This window comes from Toxotes jaculatrix, chromosome 21 (assembly GCF_017976425.1).
Source record: "Toxotes jaculatrix isolate fToxJac2 chromosome 21, fToxJac2.pri, whole genome shotgun sequence".
NCBI classification, from domain to species: domain Eukaryota; kingdom Metazoa; phylum Chordata; class Actinopteri; family Toxotidae; genus Toxotes; species Toxotes jaculatrix.
Genome location: NC_054414.1, coordinates 2,763,028 through 2,785,604, shown reverse-complemented (window position 1 = coordinate 2,785,604; position 22,577 = coordinate 2,763,028). Strand labels below are relative to the sequence as shown.

Genomic DNA, 22,577 nt, shown 5'->3' with positions numbered 1-22,577 from the left:
AGACGTCTGCTGCTGAGGGTCCACGTTAACTGTGTGAACCAATCACAGTCGGAAATCCAACGTATATGTGGTGGAAAAATACTTTCCTCCTTTGGAGAAGTGAAAAAGAATTCTTTAGACAGTTATTGTCTTTTGATGCTTTATTATAAAATAAGGTTTACAGAGTAATCCATTTGTGCAGAAAGGACAGAGCTCACGCAGCATCAAATGCTACAGAGGTCTGACCCCAGGTTACAAGTTCCAAGAGTACTTATGCCTGTTTCTCACATACCAGCATGGCAAGGATGGCAGGGAGACAAAATAATCTGAAGGTCAAATAATAGAGATAAGTTGTGCTCGGAGACACCGGAGACATAACAGGTGTCTTCACAAAGTACAGTAAACAAAGTACATTAGGCCACTACAGGTCATGTTATATGTACTTCACCCAGAATTGAATATACGAGTTCATGAGAATATATGAATGCTTGATAAAAGAGTATATGGTTATATGATAAATTGGCATTACAATTCCCCGTTTGGCCATAAAATGGCCACACCAAAGTATATACAAATTGATCATATGATCAGTGACTACATTCCTTTGGGTTTAAGTAAACACATCATTAGCTGATAAATGTTAAAATATGCATTTAGCTGTTTTTGTAGGACACAGACGTCCTTAGGTTGATAGCAAGCTGGGAAAAATACAAACAGTCAAAACATCAATATCATCATCATCACAAGTCTCAGCCAGAGAGGCCATCTGGTGTGTGACTGACCTATCAATAGACCTTACATTGTTGCTCTTGTTGGTGACACAGAGCTTTACTCTGTAGTCACTTGGTTGGAGCTTGGCATGCTACTGGTGGAGGAGGGCGCTCTTTCACCCCTCACTCTTATATTGCAGACGGTTCCATCGCAGCTGCAGGTTAGGGGCAGCGCACGGCGTGCACCCCAGTTGTCTTCCTCACCGTCTGGATGAGTCAGTTTTCCCTAGACCATTATTCTGGGTCTAAAGAATTTATGTGGCCTCCTTTGCTTTGATTCTCTGGTGGCTGGTTGTCGGCCTTTGGTTCAGGAACCCGTTTGCAGTGGCTGGCGTGTACCCATGTGGCCTTCTCTGCAACCTTTCCAGCTGTCTCAGTGGTCAGCAGAACCTGGAACGGGCCCTGGAAACACCTTGGTTTCCAGTGACGGCGTCTGTGGTCTTTGATGAGAACCCAATCTCCAGGCTGTAAGTTGTGGAGGACTGCTGTGGCTGCAGATGGCAGGGCACTTTTCACCTGTGAATGTAATGCTGACAAGGTTGTAGACAAGTTGGCACAGTATCTCAACATAGCATCATCACATGCACCTGTGGTAAGGGGAGGGCGCCTAACTGGACCTGCTGGATGATATGAACAATGATGACGTCTGTCAAACCCAAGATAGTCTGACACTTCTTTCAGGGCTTGGTTGACAAAACCTGGTCCATTGTCACTGCTGATGACTGAAGGAATTCCCCACCTAGGAATAATTTCAGTTAGCAGTGCTTTAGCCACAGCTCCAGCATCCTGTTTGGAAGAGGGGAAAACTTCAACCCATTTGCTGAACATGTCAACAATTACAAGACAGTATCTTTTCCCTTCACTTGGTGTTAGTTCAATGAAATCCATCATTAAATGTTCAAAGGGTTTGTCAGGAGGTGGATGACCAGCAGGTGGCATATGAAGAGCCCCTGATGTATTGTTAGCTGCACAAATGATGCATTTCCTGCAAAAGTCCTGTGCAAAAGTTGAAAAAGCACGTGTGTACCATGATGAATTAACAGCAGCACACATTCCCCCTTTGCCCACGTGGTCTCTCCCATGGTCGTTCCCATCACAACTACTCAGCAAAATCTCCAGTTATGTTTTTGTTCCACACATACACACAGAGTGAGCTCTCAGTAGGAAGAGCTCACTTGATTTCACTTTTATTAGTCAGTCACTGAACTGTGAAACAAGCTACATGAAGATGTCTTTCTTCTGATGATCACTCTAGAACTTTCTACTTAGCGACTCTGTGTGGTGCTGCAGTGGGTGATATCTGACACAGAGTTCTAAATTAAAATCTCTTACAGTTACAGCAGGACCGTTGAGGATGTAAGAGCTAAACTGGCTTAAGCACAGATGAACCATAGAGCATACAAATGATGTGCTAACTTACACCACATGTACAGTGAGACACCACCAGGTATTGCTGAACGGACTCTTTCTCCACAGAGGCTGAGAGCGGTGGACGTAGCTGAGGGAGATCACCACTGGAAAATAAGGTCAGCAACAAGAGAATGTGAACAACAATGTGAACAACAGAAGAAAGGGATTGGTCTGAATCATATAAAAAGACACGAGTAAGCTTGACCACAGCTTACAGTACAGTATTCAATATGACAGAGAGAGTTCCTACCTGTGTGTAAGACGAGGAACCCTGCCATGACCTTCTGAGTCAGCAGCAGGCCATTAGACAGCTCACTGAACCACTGAGGAGCCTCGTCTGAAGAGCTGCAGTCACACAGGAAAACTGTTACTTCATTCATCAGCTCATCGATTCTTGTGTCTGTTCTCACAGCTGGTACAGCTGGTGTACTTAGGACAATGGGACAGTTAGAGACAGTGCTTCTCTTTACCTGGCTGTGAGTATGTGGCAGGTGATGGTGGTGTTGTCAGCTAAGGTGTTGTTGCCTCTGCTTAGGCAGACCTCCTGCAGCGTAAACCCAAAGGCCAACAGGTAGGCACACACTGTCAGAGCAAACTTCAACAGGAAACAGCCAAGGAAGTAGTTCTGGGTCTGGTCAAAGAGGAGTAAGAGTTTAAAGGAGATTAAAAAGCACACAGAAGTACATGTATACATAACTAGTCATTCATGTTTGATCAATGGCCCCAAGTGTAGATGCAGTAAATACACAAGGTGCAGAAAGAGCAGCTGTTTGTTGTCTGTGGTATTTATCATTATCATTACTGCTTTTATGAAAGTTTTCTCCTGGAACATTTTTCTAGAGACTTCATTTGACTGGAAGAAGTTTCCACTATATCACTACACAGTATGTACACTAAATGCTACTAATTAATATTATATAAATGTTTGTCTAAGCTTTAGCAGTAATAATCCAGTAAGTGAGGCTTCTAGGTTCAGTAGATGTGGAAGATCTGAGAGGCAGGATCCCACCTTTCTTGGAATGAAATCTAGGTTCTTCCCTGTGGCAACTGCCATGACTGAAGTGTCTGGAGGCTTCCCCAGAAGTGACACACTGAGAACACAAATGGACCATTACTATAATGTATAAACACAGTGAAATAACACAGTGTTGTCAGTTCACAGTGTTTTATTATGCGTGTACCTTAGAAGTGGGCAGCTGAAGCAGGACAGCCAGAGGATGTCAGTGGTGTTCATTGGAGGAGGAAGCTGAGCCAGACAGGCTAAGAACTACGGACAAACACCAGAAGCACTTCCTTCATTTATTTATTCAGAAATGTACATCACAATATTAATTAGGTCTTTAGTCTTTTAGCCTGTTAGCAATGATACACACAGAGAAATGTATTTGTACATATAAATCCATATAAATCCACATGCTCTGAGTTTGTGAAGTGCTCTCTCACCTGGATGATGACCAGACTGAGCTGACACTGCAGCAGGAAGAGGAAGCATTTGCGGATGCCATAGGTCGTGTGTCGCGCCTGGAAAAGATTCACCCAAAAAGCAAATGAATTCATATATAAGTGTCTCGTTCTGACTTAGTGTATCTGTGTGTGTGTGTGTGTCCAACCTGCTCTATGAGCTTGACCATGCTGACGCTCTCTCCTTGGTGGAAGGTGACAGAGCAGCCCAGACTGTTGAGCTGTCCTGAGAGCCTCAGAGGAGACAGACCCTCAGCGTCTCCGTTGAAGCCTCCTCCGGTGGCATAGCCAAATGTCTCCCACAAACACTGAGACGGGTACAGAGGGTCCAGAGCGATGCTGTGGAGAGAGGACGATGAAAAATCATGTGGACTGAGAATGAGAAGTAGTTTGTTACATAATTATTGTATAATCAGTCAAAACAATGTTGCTGGACTATGGCAAGCTGTTAAAGGGTCAGTACACACAAACTAGAAAATATTTTCCCATTTACCTCTAGTAGTGAGGTATCTGTCTCCATCTAGTACAATGGAGGTGAAAGGAATTGCATTTGTACTTGTTAGAATGGCCGTTCTGACAACAGAGACTTCAGAAAGAAGAAAATGCCAAGGCGAAGATGGAATATGCATAGACATATATTTATTTTCTAACAGCAGCACAGGTATGGCAGCAAACCATAGGTGAAACCTAACCAGCAACAACAGCAGATTTAAAATTGGCGCCCTTTTATACTGTGTTCTGGTAGGTGTGATTGGGTGCATACATTCACAGGTGTTCCTAAACATACATTCATAAGCATAATTGACTTATATAAAAAATGTGAATACTATATTTAACCACAATATTTAAAATAACCTGCCTGCTGTAACCTAAACCCCAAAACAAACACCATAAATATAATTACAATAAATATATACATTTTACAATACAATACAATTTCCAGACTCCCCCCTTTCTTGTCCTGCCACTTGGTCGTACCCAGAACGTTCTTAACACGGTCCGCTGACCTAGGGGACTCTTTTCAGCAACGCACCCCAGAGTGAACACCAGACAGGTAAAGGTAAGTGTTAACCATAACTTAAACAATGTCTGTTCCAGCACTTGCACTATTTGCATCATCTTTCACAAAACTGCTTGAATATATGTTTCACAAAACTGCATTTACTCCGGAGTCCTTCAATTTTGGACAGTCCGCTGCCAACGGAGTCTAAAGGACCTCCTCTCCTTTTCAGACAGAGCCGGACGGCCACCACGGTTTATTTGAATGAGATGTAGAAATCTCAGTGACAGGTATCCCTGAACCCTGACAAACAAGACTACAACTCTCTGCATGGCTAGATAGTATTACTATGAGTTTTCATTTTTTTAATAGCAGAAATATTGCTTCAGAATTTTTACTGGTTTTAATTGTGATAAAAATGAAAATCAGCTATTTTCAACCAAGCCCTAGTCTCATTAACATTCATTTTCAAATTTGAAAAAACAGGATGTACTTCATTAATGAGTGTATACCTGATGTCACTCTGTAGGAACAGGCGGCTGTTGCGGAAATTGGCGGAGCTTCCCAGACAGCATGTAACCTCCCTGTTCTCCTGCATGATCTTCATCATCTCACACATGGCTGTGAAGAGAACTCCACTGTAAGTAAATGTCTACAGTACTCTAAAGCAAACACTGAGTATATCGAAGACATGAAATAAGCCTCGTTGGTTATTAATCATCGCTTTTCCTTATTAGAATCTGTTTCACCATTGACGAGCAGAGGAAGACAATGGAGTCAGAGGACATCTTTAAAAAGTAAGATGAAAAAGTTTTCCAAAAAAGTGGAATTACCCATAAGGAGAGTGATTCATTCTATAAAACACATAAAGAATACTCACTGTCAGGGGTGCAGTCAGTGAAGAGTGGCACCAAAAGAGGCACATTATCAATGTTCTTCAGATGAGGACGGACCTGGTGGATCCCACGAGGTAGCTTGGCCTGACAAAGGGCAGGGAGAGAAAATGATTCAGACTAATGTAAAATAATTTCAAAACAAAGCACAATTTCCTGCTGGTTACCAAAACATAAGACAGAGGAATCTGTCTGTATTATACAGCTGCATGAAAAACAGATACTGATATTTCTCCATTGTAGCTTCAGTGGTTTTAATAAAAGGTATTGTTACCCTGTTGCAGTCCTCCAGGAAGCTGGGCACATCACTGTCTGTGGGCTGGAAACTGGCTAAGTCAGAGTGGGCTTCCTCCTCTGGCAGCAAAGGACCTTCTGCTTCATCCCGAGAATCTGAATCACATATGAAGACAGTCTGCAAAGTTAGAGATACTCTGTAAAACTCAAATGAACAGACATCACTCATGTCAGACCTGCACTTCTACAGGACTCCTTTCTGTTATGTCCCCTAAAAGAAGCATAAAGTAACATAAAATGGAAAATCTCATGTAAAGTTATACAATGTAATTCAAACTGTGACCACCCCATAGAACAGGGTAATGTCATAATTTGACGAGTTCTGATCCAGAAATCATGTGGGTTTACTCTTCAAATGATAAATCTATGTCTGTGTAATTAAACAGCAAGACTAAACACAGAAACCATGACAACCTACATTGATGTCCACATCACACCTGCAGACAGAAGGACAGTCATGAAGTGCACCCCAACAGTAAATGTAATAAAATGAATAATTTCCTCAGTTTGTGCAAACACAGGTTTGGTACCTTGGTTCAGGTCTTCGCGCAGGGAACCGTGACTGGGGCTGGATGGAGCTCCATCACAGGGACTGTCTCCGTTTGGGGTCAGAGAGATGTGGCAGTTCCAGCCCGTCTCTAAACCCATCTTCTCAGCAAAAACCTGCACAGACACAAAATGAGCCACATAAACACATACTCTCAAAATGACAGCTTTTTGTTGTGGACTAGAATCAGATGCATGCTGGGAAATGCACATTTATTTTGGTGAATGTGGAAAAAACAATGTGCTGTCAGCAGAGACACAGAGAGACATCAGATGAAGGAGTCCATTTATTGTCCAAATGAAAGAGAACTATACCTTGATCACTTCAGCCAACATAAACTAGATACTATCAAATGTTTATTGGAGCTTGTGTGTGTTCACCTTGCTGCGGAGCTCATCCTCCATAGAAAAGTAAACAAAGCGGATGCAAGCTGTGACCAGGGCATCGATAAGCCGGACTGTGTCCAGCCTCGCCTGGAACTGAGACGACACCATTCCCATGAAGATCTGCCCACTCAGGGCCTGGACGCAGTCCTCACGCTCCACCCCCTCACCTATACCCTCTGCACACATGACAAGGGAAGACGATCAAAGGAAAAGAGACAGGAAAATGAGTTGTGTTATTACTGTTTTATTACTTGAATTAATCCGTCCCTCCGTCACTGACTCTTACCATCTGAGCTCCAGCTGTTCCTACAGGAGTTGTATTTGATGGGGGTGGTGGAGGGCAGCTCCACTCCAGAGAAGAGGCTGGGACCGGGGGCCAGTTCTACACACTTCCCATTGAGTTGGCTTGACAGTGACACTTGCATGGGTTTGTAGGCAAAGGCTGAGCAGTAACCTGACAGACAGGCCCGCTGGTAGAAGTCCAGGACCTTCTTTCTGTAACACAAGAGCAGAGTGTAGAAATAAACACTCAGGTGGCAGCTTCTATTATTTTGTCCACCCTATTGATATCAGTGAGGGCAGGTTAAATAACAGAAACACCTCTGTATATACTGTACAGTTCAACAGCATCACAAACTGCAGCCTCCAAAATGATCAGAACGTTGAAGCAACGTCTCTAAAACAGTTTGAAGAAAACCTGAACATGATGAGCTTCATGGATAATAAAGTGGCAGCTGAGTGTAGATATGGATGATATCACCTGTGCTGTGCTTATGAAACTTTGATACTTATGTCTGACTCAAGATTTACAGCCACAGAAGAGCGATCAGTGTGACGGCACCTGTCTGAGCCCGACAGGGGGTAGATATCAGTTCCATCCCAGAAGTCAGTGCAGGCTTCCAGGATGAGGTCAGCCGAGCCATGTGACAGCATCTGGATGTTATCTACAACAGAGAGGTTAGAGAAAGACAGTGAGAATAACATTAGCAGACATGAAAATACACAAACACCTTTTTTTTTTTTTTTAACTTGCTCATCTATTTGGTGAAGAGACAGACAAAGGACAAGTAACAGCAAAATGCATCAAGTACATATAAGAAAAAAATCAGCTCTTTTCATTAAAAACTGTAAAATAAAAGAAAACAGAGCAGTAGAACGACACAGGTTGACTGAAGTGTGTATAGACTTACTGGAGGAGGAGTCTGGTACGAACAGAGAGATGAGGTGGGACATGGGAGGCTGGCGTTTGGTGAAGTAATGAAGGTGGCGGGAGGTTAACTCCTTGGTTTTCTCTCCAGATGGCAGCTGGTACAGAGCCAAGTGGTTCTCCTGTTTGAACAGCTCCCTTGCACCGGGAGTGAATCCTGACACACAAACACAAACAGACACACAAAGGAAAAGATGAGGGTAATAGACAATAAGACATGATCTAATTTGGTTCTGAAAACTTCTCTTTCTTCCCACAAACAGCACATCATCTGATACTGATGATCAGTTTAAATGATGTTTCACACCAACCCGGAGCCTCTGCCTACAGTGAAACACCTAAACATTGGGAAATGGCTGAATGTCTTTACTGGCCAACAACAACTCTGCTGTCCTGTCCCCTTTACCCTGTCCACCTCGGACTTCAGGTACGGCATTCTGACCTGCCACCTACAGAAGCTCTCAGATCTCTGCAGCTGCTGGATGCATCAGGGGGGAGGATGTGTCACCAGAGGGCGGTGGCTGGTTTTGTGGACTGGTGTGAGCTGAACCACCTGCAGCTCAGCATCAGCAAAACAAAGCAGCTGGTGGAGGACTTCAGGAGACCCAGGACTCCTGCTACTCCTCTTTTCATTAGGGGACAGATGGTGGAGGTGGTACAGGAGAACAAAAACCTGGGTGTCCACTTGGACAGCAAACTGGATTTGAGCAGGAACTCAGGAACTCTGCAGCTCTCTATAGGAAGGGCCCTTCAGGGACATTTTTTAATTATGGTTGACTTGCAGTTCAGCCAGGTGCAATACTCCCACTCCAGTCCATCAATCCAACATAGCAGCAACTTGCTTGTAGCCTTAATTTATCATGAAGACCATGTGAGAAATAGATCTTCTCACAGTGCTCAGAAATGTAATCTATGCAAGGACTTTATTCTGGGGTAAAATGTAATCTGAAGTTCATGCTGAGTGGGATGAAAGCCAGATCAGCTTTTACCACTGAAGAAAAATCCTCTGAACCTCTGATCACTGTGTTCTCACATGACCTAACAAAAAGCCAAACTATGAGACAAACTAGGTCATGGTATTAACAGGTGGCTCTAAACCAACCAGATGTCAAAGCAGCACCATCATTCCAAGCTCACCTATGAGCCTGGAGAGCTCACAGAGCCCCCAGGGTACGTAGACAGGCAGTACAGAGCCGTGGCTCTCCTGCAGAGCCAGGTTGGACAGGTGGTCAGAGAAGTGGCAGAGCTGCTGGGTGACGCTGGCGTTGCAGAGGTTCAGCATGATGTTGAGGCCCAGTGGCTTGAGGGAGGGCAGGTGGCACTGCCAGGAGAGATGATCAAACTGGATGCTGGTTGGGTTCTGCTGGTCCTGTGACAGGCTCAGCATCTCCAGGTGGTAGTCACACACAAAGTCCTCTGCCTCCGCCTCTGGGCAGCCCATTGCAAAGTCCTGGAGACAAATGGGACAGAAATGAAAAGACCAACACCATCACAACATAGCAGGAATAGTAAAGTTACATCAGCTTACTGAATCAATAGCATGTTTCCTATTTTCACAACGGCTGGTACAGTTTCAGGTCTAAGCTTTACCTGGGCCTGCTCGTCCTCGCCTCCCTCAGTGTCGTGGCTGAAGCTCACGTTGGATCCAGAGTGGTGTTTGGTGCGACTGTGTGCGGGCTGGCAGGAACGCCGAAGCCGGGCCGTGTCAGATGAGCGAATGCTGTCATGTGAGGTCTCGCTCGGCTCGGGCCCCACCCCCAGCTAGGTGGAGGACTCTGCCGGTAGACAGAGCAGAGCCTGCCCCTCCTGGGCCTGTACAGCAGTCACAGTTAGTCAGGAGTGGATTCAAGACTGTGCCTTATCAGGTGGTGAATTGGGGCTGCTGGTGAGGCTAAAAGGTGCCAGAGAAAACACAAACACACACCTCATCTAACTAACTATACATCTAACACCTACATCGAACTATGTGCAATTTTCCTCTTCATTTTCAATTGGGAGTTAAGTAACAGTAAGAATTTCCCTACGGGGATCAATAAAGTTATTCTGATCTGATTCTGATTCTGATCCCTGTCGTCATCCGTCTCCATTCGGCAGTAGGAGTTGACGGACAGGTCGTCTCTGACATCATCCTGGCTGTTGTGAGGTGGTTCGACCCGTCCTCTGAAGAACAGCACGGTCTCTGGACTGGGGTTAGGCCACGACAAGATACCCTGTTTGTCCACACAACACAGCACCTACACATACACACAAAATATCTGCAAATTAGACACATACTGTCCACTCAGCAACAAGTCTATAAAATGGTTTCCATGTCTATGGGCATAATGGGGGTTTCTGGCTTTTTATGGCCCAAATGTTGCCGTGGGCTACACCAGTCAATGGTAGAGTGTGTAAAAGGCTGGAAGTGTAGCACAGTGTCTGAGACTCTCCCTTTAAGACGCCAACCAGGTGTCTCCACACACAACGTAGCATCTCCTGCATAAATGAGTGCATATACACACTCAGATATATATAGTAAGCAAGAGAGCCACTTAATATATATATATATATATATATATATATATATATATATATATATATATATATATATAAACATGTCTGAATAAATAAATGCATAAAATTCATACCTATTAGTCATAAGTCATTGGTCATAAATAAAGTGACAATAATTAAAAAAAAATAGCTTGAAGTAATAAGGAAGAAGCTGAATTTATAGCTCTGCCTAAAAAGCCCAAACCAGCTCTAAAACAGATAAATGTCTGTATGTTTCCACCTACAGACGACACTGACACAAACAAAGACTCTAAACTTACACCGACCTCAATGCTTTTCACACACACTGAATCCATCCACAACTGAGCCCTGACAATACTCAGCCAGACCCAAACTCCAATGCACCTGGATACAGAACAAAGCCCATCTAAACTGAGCTGAAGACAGGCCTGCACTTCCAACACTCACCCTAGCTCTCTCTCTCTCTCTCTCTCTCTCTCTCTCTCTCTCTCTCTCTCTCTCTCTCTCTCTCTCTCTCTCTCTCTCTCTCTCTCTCTCTCTCTCTCTCTCTCTCTCTCTCTCTCTCTCTCTCTCTCTCTCTCTCTCTCTCTCTCTCTCTCTCTCTCTCTCACACACACACACACACACACACAGAAACGAATGCATGCATGTGTAGAAACACTAAACAATGTTAACCAACATGCAACGTCTCACCTGGTCTCTCATGACCCTCCAAATAAGCTCTGCCATCCTGCAAGAGAAACACAAACAGGAAGCATCAGCACACAAACCACCTTTGAAACAGACCTTGATTTTCTTTTTTTTTAATCCACTTACCACAAACAGCTCTGACAACACACGAACAATTGCAGTGTGTCCCTCACTCCCACACGATGGCGCTCTTTCCTCACCAGCAGCACCTTCACTGGCTCCACCTCACATACACCTACAACACACACTCTCTCTCTCTCACACACACACACTAAAATTAGTGCATGCATAAGTGTAGAAACACTACAATGTTGCTCTTGCTCACCTGGTCTCAAATGGTCCTCTCACTCAGCTCCTCCCTCCTGCTGAAAAACACAAAGACATTGGTTTTGGATACTAATCAAGTCAGTCCTTGAACTTGTAATATTTTGCTTGACTTCCAGCTGCAGCAGGGGCCTTACCTGAGATCACAACTGCATAATGTGCTTCCACATACCAACACTGGTGCAACAGCCTGGAAATAGCAAACATACACTCTAAACCTAGTTGGACCCCAGTGCCCCCCCAGAACTAATCTAAGTCCCATCTAAAGTGCATTAAAGACAAAAGCAGGCACTTCCTTCTTTCTGATTTTAATACAAACATTCTCTCACTCAGTCATGGATGCATGCATACTGGTAGAAACACTGCACAATGTGGCCTTCATGCACCTGGTCTCAAAGGGTCCTCTGGATCAGCTCTGCCCACCTGCAGCAAAAGCCTCAAAAGACTCATCTAAGTTGGAGTCCCACTCAGCCAGATGCAGCTACCTGCTGAACACAAAGGAACAAAAAAAAAAAAAAAACAATAAAAAAACAATAAAAAAATGATGTGTGCCTCCAATAGTGGAGGCACAGATAATGGTTGATTCCCAGCTTTAGTTTTTGGCAGTGGACCCACACAATCAGTGAGGACTTTATCAAACGGCTCACCTGTCACTGGAATGGGATGCAAGGGAGCAGGGGGATCACCTGGTTTGGTTTGCCAACAACCTGGTATACATGGCAGGAACGACAATAGTTAACAACATCAGACTTGAGTCCTGGCCAAAAGAAATGTTTAAGGACTCTGTGATAAGTTTTTGTAATGTCCATGTGTCCTGACCAAGAGTGGTCATGAGCTAAAGAGAGTACCTGTGTGTGGTAGACTGTAGGGACAACAACCTGTAAGGTCACGCTCCAGTCCTCACCAGCCCAGAGACGCATCAACAAGCCACCGTCAAGAAGGTAAGCCACTTTCTTTTTCTGAGCCTCTTCCTGCTCAACAACAGAAGAGAGACATTTTTGAGAGAGTTATATCAGTGTTTTGGGCTGAAATAAACTCTTTTCAGGTGGAGAGAGGTGACACTGACTGATCAGGCTGGCTCTCTGCCTCAGTAAAGTGGCTGTCAGGGGACTGCCCTGTGACTAGGAAAGAATCAGACGGGTCAAGGTCATTATTCCTCGATGGGGCCCTGGTAACCACACATGCTGGGAAGATCTCAGGGTATTCTTGGGCAATGTCTGTCCCTGGGCTTGAATCAATCAGGCACAACCTTACCCCCAGCTAAATCATTCCACAAAATAAAGTCAATCCCTTTTACTGGTAAAGCTGGAAGGACTGCAACTTTAAAGAGCCCACTGACCAGAGGAGACTGAAGATGTATATTATGCAGTGGAGCAGAGACAAATTTCATCCCCACACCCTGAACAGCTGCACTCAAGCCACAATATGACATAGGTGACAAAGATAAAATGCGTTCACGGATAATGGACTGGGATCCACCTGTGTGTCAGGATTTTTACTGGCTGCTGATCTTTTGGATCCCCACTTAATGAAACAAAGCCCTCAGAAATGAAAGGCTTAAAACAGGGGTCAGGCTTGTTGTCCTCAACTGATGTCTGGACGTGGACGTCCGACAGCCTCATGCTGTTGGAGATTAGAGGGTTGTTTATGCTTTAGTGATAGGCAATCAGCTATCAAGTGAGCTTTTTTCTGACAGTAGAAGCACTCAGGATGTACACGGGGAGGTGACCATGGACCCCTAGCCTTTTCAACCTTTTCAACAGGAGGGAGACCAGAACTAGACCCCGCTGGGCGTGACATAGGAACTTTGTCTGGGCGAGAAGATAAAAACACATTTTATCACCAGCTCATAAGCACGCAGTATGGATTCTTTAAGCACATTATAACACAAGCTATCTGTTAACGACAAGGAAGACACAACCTCCTGTGCCTTACCTATGAGCTTGCAATGAAGCAGGACAGGTCACATCTCCTCAGGCCACTTTAGTGCTTGTGTATATGTGTTTCCACCTACAGACGACACTGACACAAGCACAAACAATCTAAACTCACTCACACAGAGAAATGAATGCATGCATATCTGGAGAAACACTGACCAACATGCTCTCTCTCACCTTGTTTCTCATGGTCCTCTGGATCAGCTCCTCCATCCTGCACAGGACAAACACACTCTACATCAGATCCAGGTACAAACAGTCAAACCTATTTGAAACATTCTGCTACACTTCCACATTCAGCAGGGGGCGTACCTGAGCTCCACCCTGGATATGGCCTCATCCAAGTTGGAGCCCCACTCAGCCACATACACCTGGAAAGAGAGAGACATTAATGGATATGTGTAAAAACACTGAACATCTGTCACTCTATCACATCTGGGTTTAAACTCAGCCTGGCGTCCACACACCACAGTCTAAAAGTCACAGTGCCAAACTCTAACATACATGTGGTCATACCAAACAAGTCAGACATATAAAGCCAACTATTACACACATCTACTTATTTAATTCATGTCTAAAGTCAAAGTGGTACAGCTAATGGTTACCTATAAGTCTTACTATTGCATCCAACACCTCACAGTTTAAACTCTTACACTATGGCACCCAGACACCACAGGCCAACAGCCAAAACATACAGCTCTCTAACATAGGTTTGGTCTGTTTAAACAAGAAAAGGACAGAGTTTTTAAAAGTCTATCAAGTCTAAGTGGTGCATCTAACACCTCACAGTTTAAAGCCTGAGAATCTGACATCCACACAGCACAGCCTGCACTGTTTCATCTACATATTAACTATTTGTCTAGAAATTGACCTAAAACTCAAATTATTACAACTACATTTACTCTCTGGCAGTCCTCACAGATGACTCCAAACAAAGAAAAGTCATATACCTTGCAGAAAGGATGGACAGTGGAAAAGTGGCAGAAAGTTGATTTTTCTGATGAATTATCCTTTAACTGCATCCCAATAGCTGCAAATACTGCAGAAGATCTGATGGAACCCACATGGACCCAAGATTCAACCAGAAAACAGTCAAGTTTGGTGGAGGAAAAATCATGGTTTGGGATTACATCCAGTAAGGGTGTGCAAGAGATCTGCAGAGTGGATGGCAACATCAACAGCCTGAACTATCAAGAAATTCTTGCTGCCCATCACATTCCAAATCACAAGAGAGGGCAAATTCTTCAGCAGGATGGCACTCCTTCTCATCAAAGTTCCTGAAAGTGAAGCAGGTCAAGGTGCTCCAGGATTGGCCAGCCCAGTCTCCAGACATGAACATGATTGAGCATGTCTGGGGTAAGATGAAGAAGGAGGCTTGGAGGATGAACTGTGGGAGTCCTGCAAGACTGTTTTCTTTGCCATTCCAGATGACTTTATCAATAAGCTATCTGAGTCATTGCCGAGACGTATGGATGCAGTCCTCCAAGCTCATGGGAGTAATACACGATATTAATTCTTTTTTCCAAGGCACCATGACTTTATGTTCTGATGTTATTGTAGCATGTTTGTGTATTCAAAATAAAGAATAATTTGTAAAGCACATTATTTTTGTATGCAACAAGACTTTTGTCAAAGCAAAATCTGACCTTTCTGTCCTAATTAAATGGTAAAACTCAATGAATGATACAAAACTTTATTGTGGTATAATAGGCATAATCTAAAGAGCTTTGCCTTTCATATAAGCTATTTCTGATTCCAGTCAAGTTATTATTTGTTTTTTCTACAACTTGGATGAGTGACAAGACCTTTGTCATGGACTGTATATGCTTCCACCTACAGACAATACTGACACAAGAACAAACACTCTAAACCTACACTGACCTCAAAGCTTTTCACAGGCACTGAATCCATCCACAACTGAGCCTTGACAATACTCAGCCAGACCCAAACTCCAATGCACCTGGATACAGAACAAAGCCCATCTAAACTGAGCTGAAGACAGGCCTGCACTTCCAACACTCATCCTAGCACTCTCTCTCTCTCTCTCTCTCTCTCACTCACACACACACACACACACAGAAATGAATGCATGCATGTGTAGAAACACTAAACAATGTTAACCAACATGCAACGTCTCACCTGGTCTCTCATGACCCTCCAAATAAGCTCTGCCATCCTGCAAGAGAAACACAAACAGGAAGCATCAGCACACAAACCACCTTTGAATCAGCCCTTGATTTTTTTTTTTTGAATCCACTTACCACAAAGAGCTCTGACAACACACAACAGCCACGGTGTGTCCCTCACTCCCACAGGATGGCGCTCTATCCTCACCAGCAGCACCTTCACTGGCTCCACCCCACATACACCTACAACACACACGGACTAAAATTAGTCCTCTCACTCAGCTCCTCCCTCCTGCTGAAAAACACAAAGACATTGGTTTTGGATACTAATCAAGTCAGTCCTTGAACTTGTAATATTTTGCTTGACTTCCAGCTGCAGCAGGGGCCTTACCTGAGCTCCACATTGCCCATGGCCTCAAAGTTGGATGGCCACTCAGCCACAAGCAGCTGCACACAGAAAGAAAGAAGGAGACATTAATGCATGCATAAGTTTTATTCTCCATCAAGCAGCAACTATGTCTCACACACACTAAACCCACACTGACCCCAGTGCCATCCATATAGTGACAAATAGCCACAACTAAGCCTGACAACACTAAACTACACAACACAGCTTGTGTTTCTACACACAGTGGTTCCATCCCTGCTTCAGCAGGCCGACAGTCACATGACCACTCTGACTGATGAGTCCTTGAGGTTTTTTTCTCCAGGTCTTCCACTCAGATGCAGTACACACACGGTTGCTGGGGAGTGTACACAAATGAATCCTTCCGTGTAGAAACACTGAGCAGTATTGGCCAACATGCATCCTCATGGTTCTCTGGATCAGCAGCTCCTCCATCCTGCACAACACACAAAGAAACACACTCAACATTAGCCACAGGTGCTAGGCAAGTCAAACTCTGGAAGTTAAAACATCTTACAACACTTCCACAGGCAGCAGGGGGCGTACCTGGGCTCCACACACAAACAAATACATGTTTAAATGTAGAAACACTGAGCAATGTTGACTTATGTGCTTTCTCTTACCCTCTGATGATTCTCTAGAGCAGCTCATCCTTCCTGCAGAGAAGGCACATGCACACACAGGCTTTGGATATTTAACCTGGAATTTTCAACATTCAGCAACACTTCAAGGTGCAGCTGAGGGCCTACCCTGGCCATGGCCTCATCCACACTGCTGAACAATTAAGCCTGGCAACAAGACATGCAACTCAACCCATGCTGCCAACACTATCTGCTAGTGATGGGTAGATGAGGCGTCATGACACATTGCCAGACTGTATTGATACTGTGTCACTGAATACTGACACCTGCTGGACCTTAAAAATCCCTACAGGCAACCTAGTTGACAGACTCAACTGACACTGATCTGATGACCTAGTATATACAATAACATAACTTAAGTTATTGTATTTTATATTGTATTTTTTCATATCTTCATTTAAATTTAAAATCTTTGATATTTTTAGATACAGTCAATAAATAATGTGAACATGTATCATAACATGAAAATCTAAGTGAACGTGTTGTGAATGAGGATGCTTGTGGACTGGGATTTTCTTTTTTTTAACAAATTTTTATTTAAAAAAAAACCGTTTTGAAATTCAGTCTGTTACACTTTTTTGATACAACTTCTCCAGCTGTAGAAAACACCCGCTCACACGGAACAGATGAGGATCCGATAAGAGATCAAAATGGTCCCACACGGTGGAAACCTTTCTTTTGGCTTGAGGCTGCTCCATAATTATTGATTAATTTAACAATGAACCGCAAAAGATCAGAGATTATTTTGGCAGATGCATCCCGTTAACATATGCGCTTCTTTATAAACAGTTTTGCGCGTCAGTGTCAGTTCCTATATCAGTCATGTGACTTTCTTTAAACGACAAGCGCACCGACACGGGTTTTGCACTATGAGCTCGAGGCATCGGTGTTGCCGGAGCCATCACTACTATCTGCCAATAGGCTTCCATATATACACAATTATGTCCAGACCACAACTGCATATATGCTTCCACTTACCGACAACACCGACGCAACAGCCCAGCAACAGCAAACACGCGCTCCAAACCTATGCAGGCCGAGTTTCTTCCACACACTGAATCCATCCACAACTAGGCCTTGCCAACACTTGGCCAGTCCCAAACTCCAAAGCGGCTATACTGGTTACAAAGCCCATCTCAACCGAGCTAAAGACACAAGCCTGCACTTCAACACTCAGATCTCTCTCACACACACATACGCGCGCATAAGTGTAGAGCCGATGAGCGACGCCAAGCGCGGTGCTTTCTCCCAAATGGTCTCGGCTGCTCCGCTGGATCCCTTCGTCCGTCCTGCGGAAACCCGGCACATTAACAAACATGTTAGCCTCTGGTCACAAATCAACTCAAGCTCTGCATTTTAAACGTTCTGTGTGGGCCTTACATGGCCTCCACGTCCGCCATTTTTCCTCTGGACTGCTCCGGACACTTGAACCTCCTGTCTCGCGCCCAAGTTCCAGCTCCACTAGGCCTGAATCGTCTCTCTGCTCTCAGCCACAGCTTTCACTGTGCACCACAAAGCACAATAACAAATAACCTGCTAAACATGAACACACAGGCTTCTTCTGTCTACAGGTAACGAGTTCAGTTCGCTCCACTAACCAGAAAAAGAGCTTCAACAAAACAGAACGTCAGGAAGGTATCCTGTATTCCACAGCAAAATCGAGCAAGTGTTACCCCAACGCCTTATAAGCTGCACAACATAAGATTCTGTCCTGCTATTGGCTGAGCCCTCTCCTCCCCGGTCACATGGGTTTGATTAGCGCAGGGGCAACAGGTGCGACTGATTTTTGGCGCGGCTCAAACTGGACTCTGATTGGACGGGACTAATGAGTGAAGTGGTAGGAGGGACCTGCGGTGACTGCCCTCATAAAGCAGCAGTAACGTCTGAATGGGAGTTCAACACAGAACAGGTGTTTGGAATGATCACAGGTTGCCAGGGGTTCACTTTCAGTCTGACTCCATGGCTTTATGCATTAAAGACTTCAATCAGAATCAGTTTTATTGACCAGATTTATGCATACACACAAGGAATCTGACTTTGGTTTTCCTTTGCTCTCAGGCACTACAGAACAACAACACAACTACTTTTTTACCAATAGTGCAATAGTGCAGTGGGTCAGTCTGAATCTGGATAATGCAAACTATATACATATATATATATATATATATATATATATATATATATATATATGTCATATAAGGTGTGTTCAAAAGCAAACAAAGTCAACCAGTGAATAGAATAGAATAGAATAGAATAGAATAGAATAGAAATACTTTATTCATCCCAAGTTGGGAAATTTCACTATCACAGCAGCAATACACAGGCACTCAGCCTCCAAATATAAACCTCTAATGGTAAAAATAAACAATATAGACATTATTTACAGAAATAGGAATTTAAAATAAGAGTAAAAAAGGAATTGTGCCATTTGAATAGAAATATAAAATCTAAGTACAAAAACAAAAATGTGCAGTTGAAGCTGAACCTTGTGTCAGATCTGTCATGTACAGCAGTGTTATCTGTGACACAGTGATGAGGTGTTAAACAGTCTTATGGCATGAGGCAGGAAAGATTTCCTGTAGCGGTCCTTTTGACAACGAAGCTGTCGGAGCCTTTTGGAAAAGGCGCTCCGTTGCCTGTCCAGTACAGGGTGGAGAGGGTGATCAGGGTTATCCATGATGGATAACAGTTTGTTCAGTGTCCTCCTCTCCACCACTGCTTCAAAAGTCTCTTGTCTGCAGCCAATGTCAGAGCCAGCCTTCCTGATCAGTTTGTTCAGTCTGTTGGCGTCACTGGCTGCAATGCTGCCCCCCCAGCAGACCACAGAGGAGAACAGAGTGCTGGCTACCACAGACTGGTAAAAGATCTCCAGCATCTTACTGCACACATTGAAGGACCTCAGCTTCCTCAGGAAGTAGAGTCTGCTGCAGGCCTTCTTGTACACAGCTGTGCTGTTGGTCTTCCAGCTCAGTCTGTTGTCGATGGTCACTCCCAGGTACTTGTACTCCTCAACCACCTCCACATCCTTACCCAGGATGCAAAGGGGCTGTGAGGCTGTCCCCTTCCTCCTGAAGTCAATCACCAACTCTCTGGTCTTGTCCACATTAAGCAGCAGGTGATTTCCTCCAGCCCACTCCACAAATCTGTCCACCAGCCCCCTGTACTCCTCCTCCCGTCCCCCGCTTATACACCCCACAACTGCAGAGTCATCAGAAAATTTCTGTAAGTGACATGACTCTGAGTTGTACTGAAAGTCAGAGGTGTATAAGGTGAACAGGAACAGAGAAAGCACAGTGCCCTGCGGGGCTCCTACACCACTCATCACCACATCAGACAGGACACTACCCAGCCGGACGAACTGTGGCCTGTCTGTCAGGTAATCAGTGATCCAGGAGACAGTGGACCCACCAGCACCCATCAGCCGCAGCTTATCACCCAGTAATGGAGGCTGGATGGTGTTGAAGGCACTGGAGAAATCAAAGAATGTGATTCTCACCGTGCCTCCACCACCATCCAGGTGTGAGTGAGCTCGCTGCAGCAGATAGATGACGGCATCATCCACCCCCAGACATGGCTGGTAGGCAAACTGCAGAGGGTCCAGAGAAGACCTCACCTGCGGCCTCAGGTGAGCCAACACCAACCTCTCCAGCACCTTCATCACATGGGATGTGAGGGCAACTGGACGGTAATCACTGAGGCCAGATGGAGATGACTTCTTGGGTACAGGAACCAGGCAGGAGGTCTTCCAGAGAAGCGGTACCCTCTCCAAGCTGAGGCTCAGGTTGAAGAGATGCTGGAGAACAGCAGACAGCTGGCTGGCACAGGTCCTAAGAGTCCTGGGAATCTGCTGTCAATTGTCTTCCAACATGGTCATTATAACCATGTTACAATATGAAGTAGTATCAACAGTTTACCAAAAGCTCCCTACTTAAATTTCCTTCAAAGGTGTGTGTCACCTGTGGCCTTCCCATCACAACTACTCAGCAAAATCTCCAGTTATGTTTTTGTTCCACACATACACACAGAGTGAGCTCTGAGTGTAAATCAGAACTGAGTGAGTTCTGATTTTGTCAGGTTAAACTTTTCTCTAAACCAAGAATCCACAACAAGTAGTCATTTCATTTATAAGTTTAATACGTTCTTTTATACACTTGTATAATACAGATGTTGAAATGAATGCAGGTTTTAATGTCTAATAAAGGTATTCAAGAAGCTGTTGTCCTGCATGTATTGTTTTTTTCATGGTGCATATCTTGTTTGAATTGAACATTTGCAACATGGACAGTATAATTATTACACACGAACACACTGATGGAGGTTTAGGATAATTAAGAGGCTACCTCTAGGCTAGCTGTGAAGAAATAGAAATTAAATGTTGTTGAGAGATGTGCTCTCATTTCATTTTGTTTTGTAAACGTGATATTATGCCCCCTATTGGAGATTGTTTTAGTTGTTGGCTACTGAAGTCACGTGACCCTAATGAGGGATAATCCTCACCTGTGTGCAATAAATGATGTGTGCCCACAGATAGGAGGGTTCACTCACAAACGCAAGACCTGTGCTGTGCTTGTCACGTTTAACGCTGTGTACATAGACTCTGCTAACAAATGTCGCTGTGCTTTCCTTCTGTGTCTAATGTACTTACCATTTTTTATGACACTGGAAAGACTAATTCACCTAAGTGTCCTGTTTAATTCACTAGGTTGATGGTAAATTTGGAAAACATGCTGAATGCTCTGTAGTTAACAGGAAATGCATTCAGTGCAGTCACAGCAGGTTTACTTAAACTGTGATCAAAACTGACAAAAGCACATTAAAAACATTTTTCAACGACACAGATTAGTAATGAAGAAAACTAATTTACATGAGCTGCACTACACGGACATGTTGGACATCTCCATCAAATATAAAACCTATGAGGACATTAAACTCTGTTTAATGAGGACATTAAACTCTGTTTAATGTCCTCATGTCCCATTAAACTCAATGTCCCGTTAAACTCTGTTTAATGTCCTCTGTCAAACTCCAGTTAAATATTTATAACACCCTGTTTTTAAAAATGTTACTACCATCACCTCAAACAACAGCAGAGGTATAGTCAAAGGCCCTAAACTGAACCTGTGAATGACAGAATAGGAAACCTCTAAAAAGTTAAAGTTGGTCTGTCCTCTCATCAGTGGAAGCTGAACTGGATCTGGTTTACTGGCATCGTCATCATCACAGCCCAGGGGAGAACCAAAGATGATGTTGTCCATGCAGTCTCTCTTCTCCACAGCCAGACGAATACACTGCTCCACGTGAGGTCTTCCTTGAAACCTGTGGAATGAATAAAAGAAAAACAAGTCAGTAAAGACATGAGCATGAATGTCTGTTTCAGCTAAGGCAGAGGTGTCCAAACTGATCCACAAAGGGCCATGTGATTGTTGCAACCAATCAAGAGCACACAAGTCAAGTCTGGTGTGACAGGACAGATGTTCTATACAATTGTGTATTGTATTAAGAGCACACTTCTAACTGTTTGTGTTACAATCACTGTGTGAATGAACAGCAATATTTGGGCAAATTAAAAAGCTACAGCCAATTATCTGACTGCCTGCACCGCTGGTGAACTGACGATCTGTACATAAACTTGTAGTAAACTTATTTCCTCATATTATTCCTACCCAGTCATTATAGTTTCAAGTCTACACTACTGAAAAACACAAACAAGGTGCTGTGCACAGCTGTACAACATCACGTTAGCAATTTGACCGTAGAAGAGGCCAACTTTTCTCACCTGTTTACCTTAAGAGATACATCAAATTTTCAGAACTACCTCATAACGTAACATAAGAAAGTTAACTTTAAAGTTTTAACCACATTTACTGAGCTAAAGGTTACCTTCACCTCAACGATCACAACATACCATTGAACACTTTCCATACAACAGCAGCAGGGCCAGGTGGGACTACAGCGTGTACCGGTAGCTCTTATTTGACGTGGGCGTCTGGCA

The 22,577-nt window shown here is 44.0% G+C and overlaps 1 protein-coding gene across 1 annotated transcript in view; it reads right to left on the bottom strand.

Annotated features, from left to right (window-relative positions):
* Positions 1 to 2,165: 2,165 nt before the first annotated feature.
* Positions 2,166 to 22,577, bottom strand: part of LOC121175582 (transmembrane protein 94-like) — an 847,517-nt gene continuing 827,105 nt past the window's right edge. The window contains exons 8-21 of the mRNA XM_041029401.1: positions 7,582 to 7,684; positions 7,027 to 7,235; positions 6,735 to 6,916; positions 6,338 to 6,470; positions 5,788 to 5,903; positions 5,501 to 5,600; positions 5,133 to 5,241; positions 3,770 to 3,959; positions 3,603 to 3,680; positions 3,341 to 3,426; positions 3,169 to 3,250; positions 2,630 to 2,790; positions 2,410 to 2,504; positions 2,166 to 2,263 (exon numbers count right to left, since the gene is read on the bottom strand). Coding sequence (XP_040885335.1) covers positions 2,166 to 2,263; positions 2,410 to 2,504; positions 2,630 to 2,790; positions 3,169 to 3,250; positions 3,341 to 3,426; positions 3,603 to 3,680; positions 3,770 to 3,959; positions 5,133 to 5,241; positions 5,501 to 5,600; positions 5,788 to 5,903; positions 6,338 to 6,470; positions 6,735 to 6,916; positions 7,027 to 7,235; positions 7,582 to 7,684 — 1,742 coding nt within the window. The remainder of the gene's footprint in view (positions 2,264 to 2,409; positions 2,505 to 2,629; positions 2,791 to 3,168; positions 3,251 to 3,340; positions 3,427 to 3,602; positions 3,681 to 3,769; positions 3,960 to 5,132; positions 5,242 to 5,500; positions 5,601 to 5,787; positions 5,904 to 6,337; positions 6,471 to 6,734; positions 6,917 to 7,026; positions 7,236 to 7,581; positions 7,685 to 22,577) is intronic.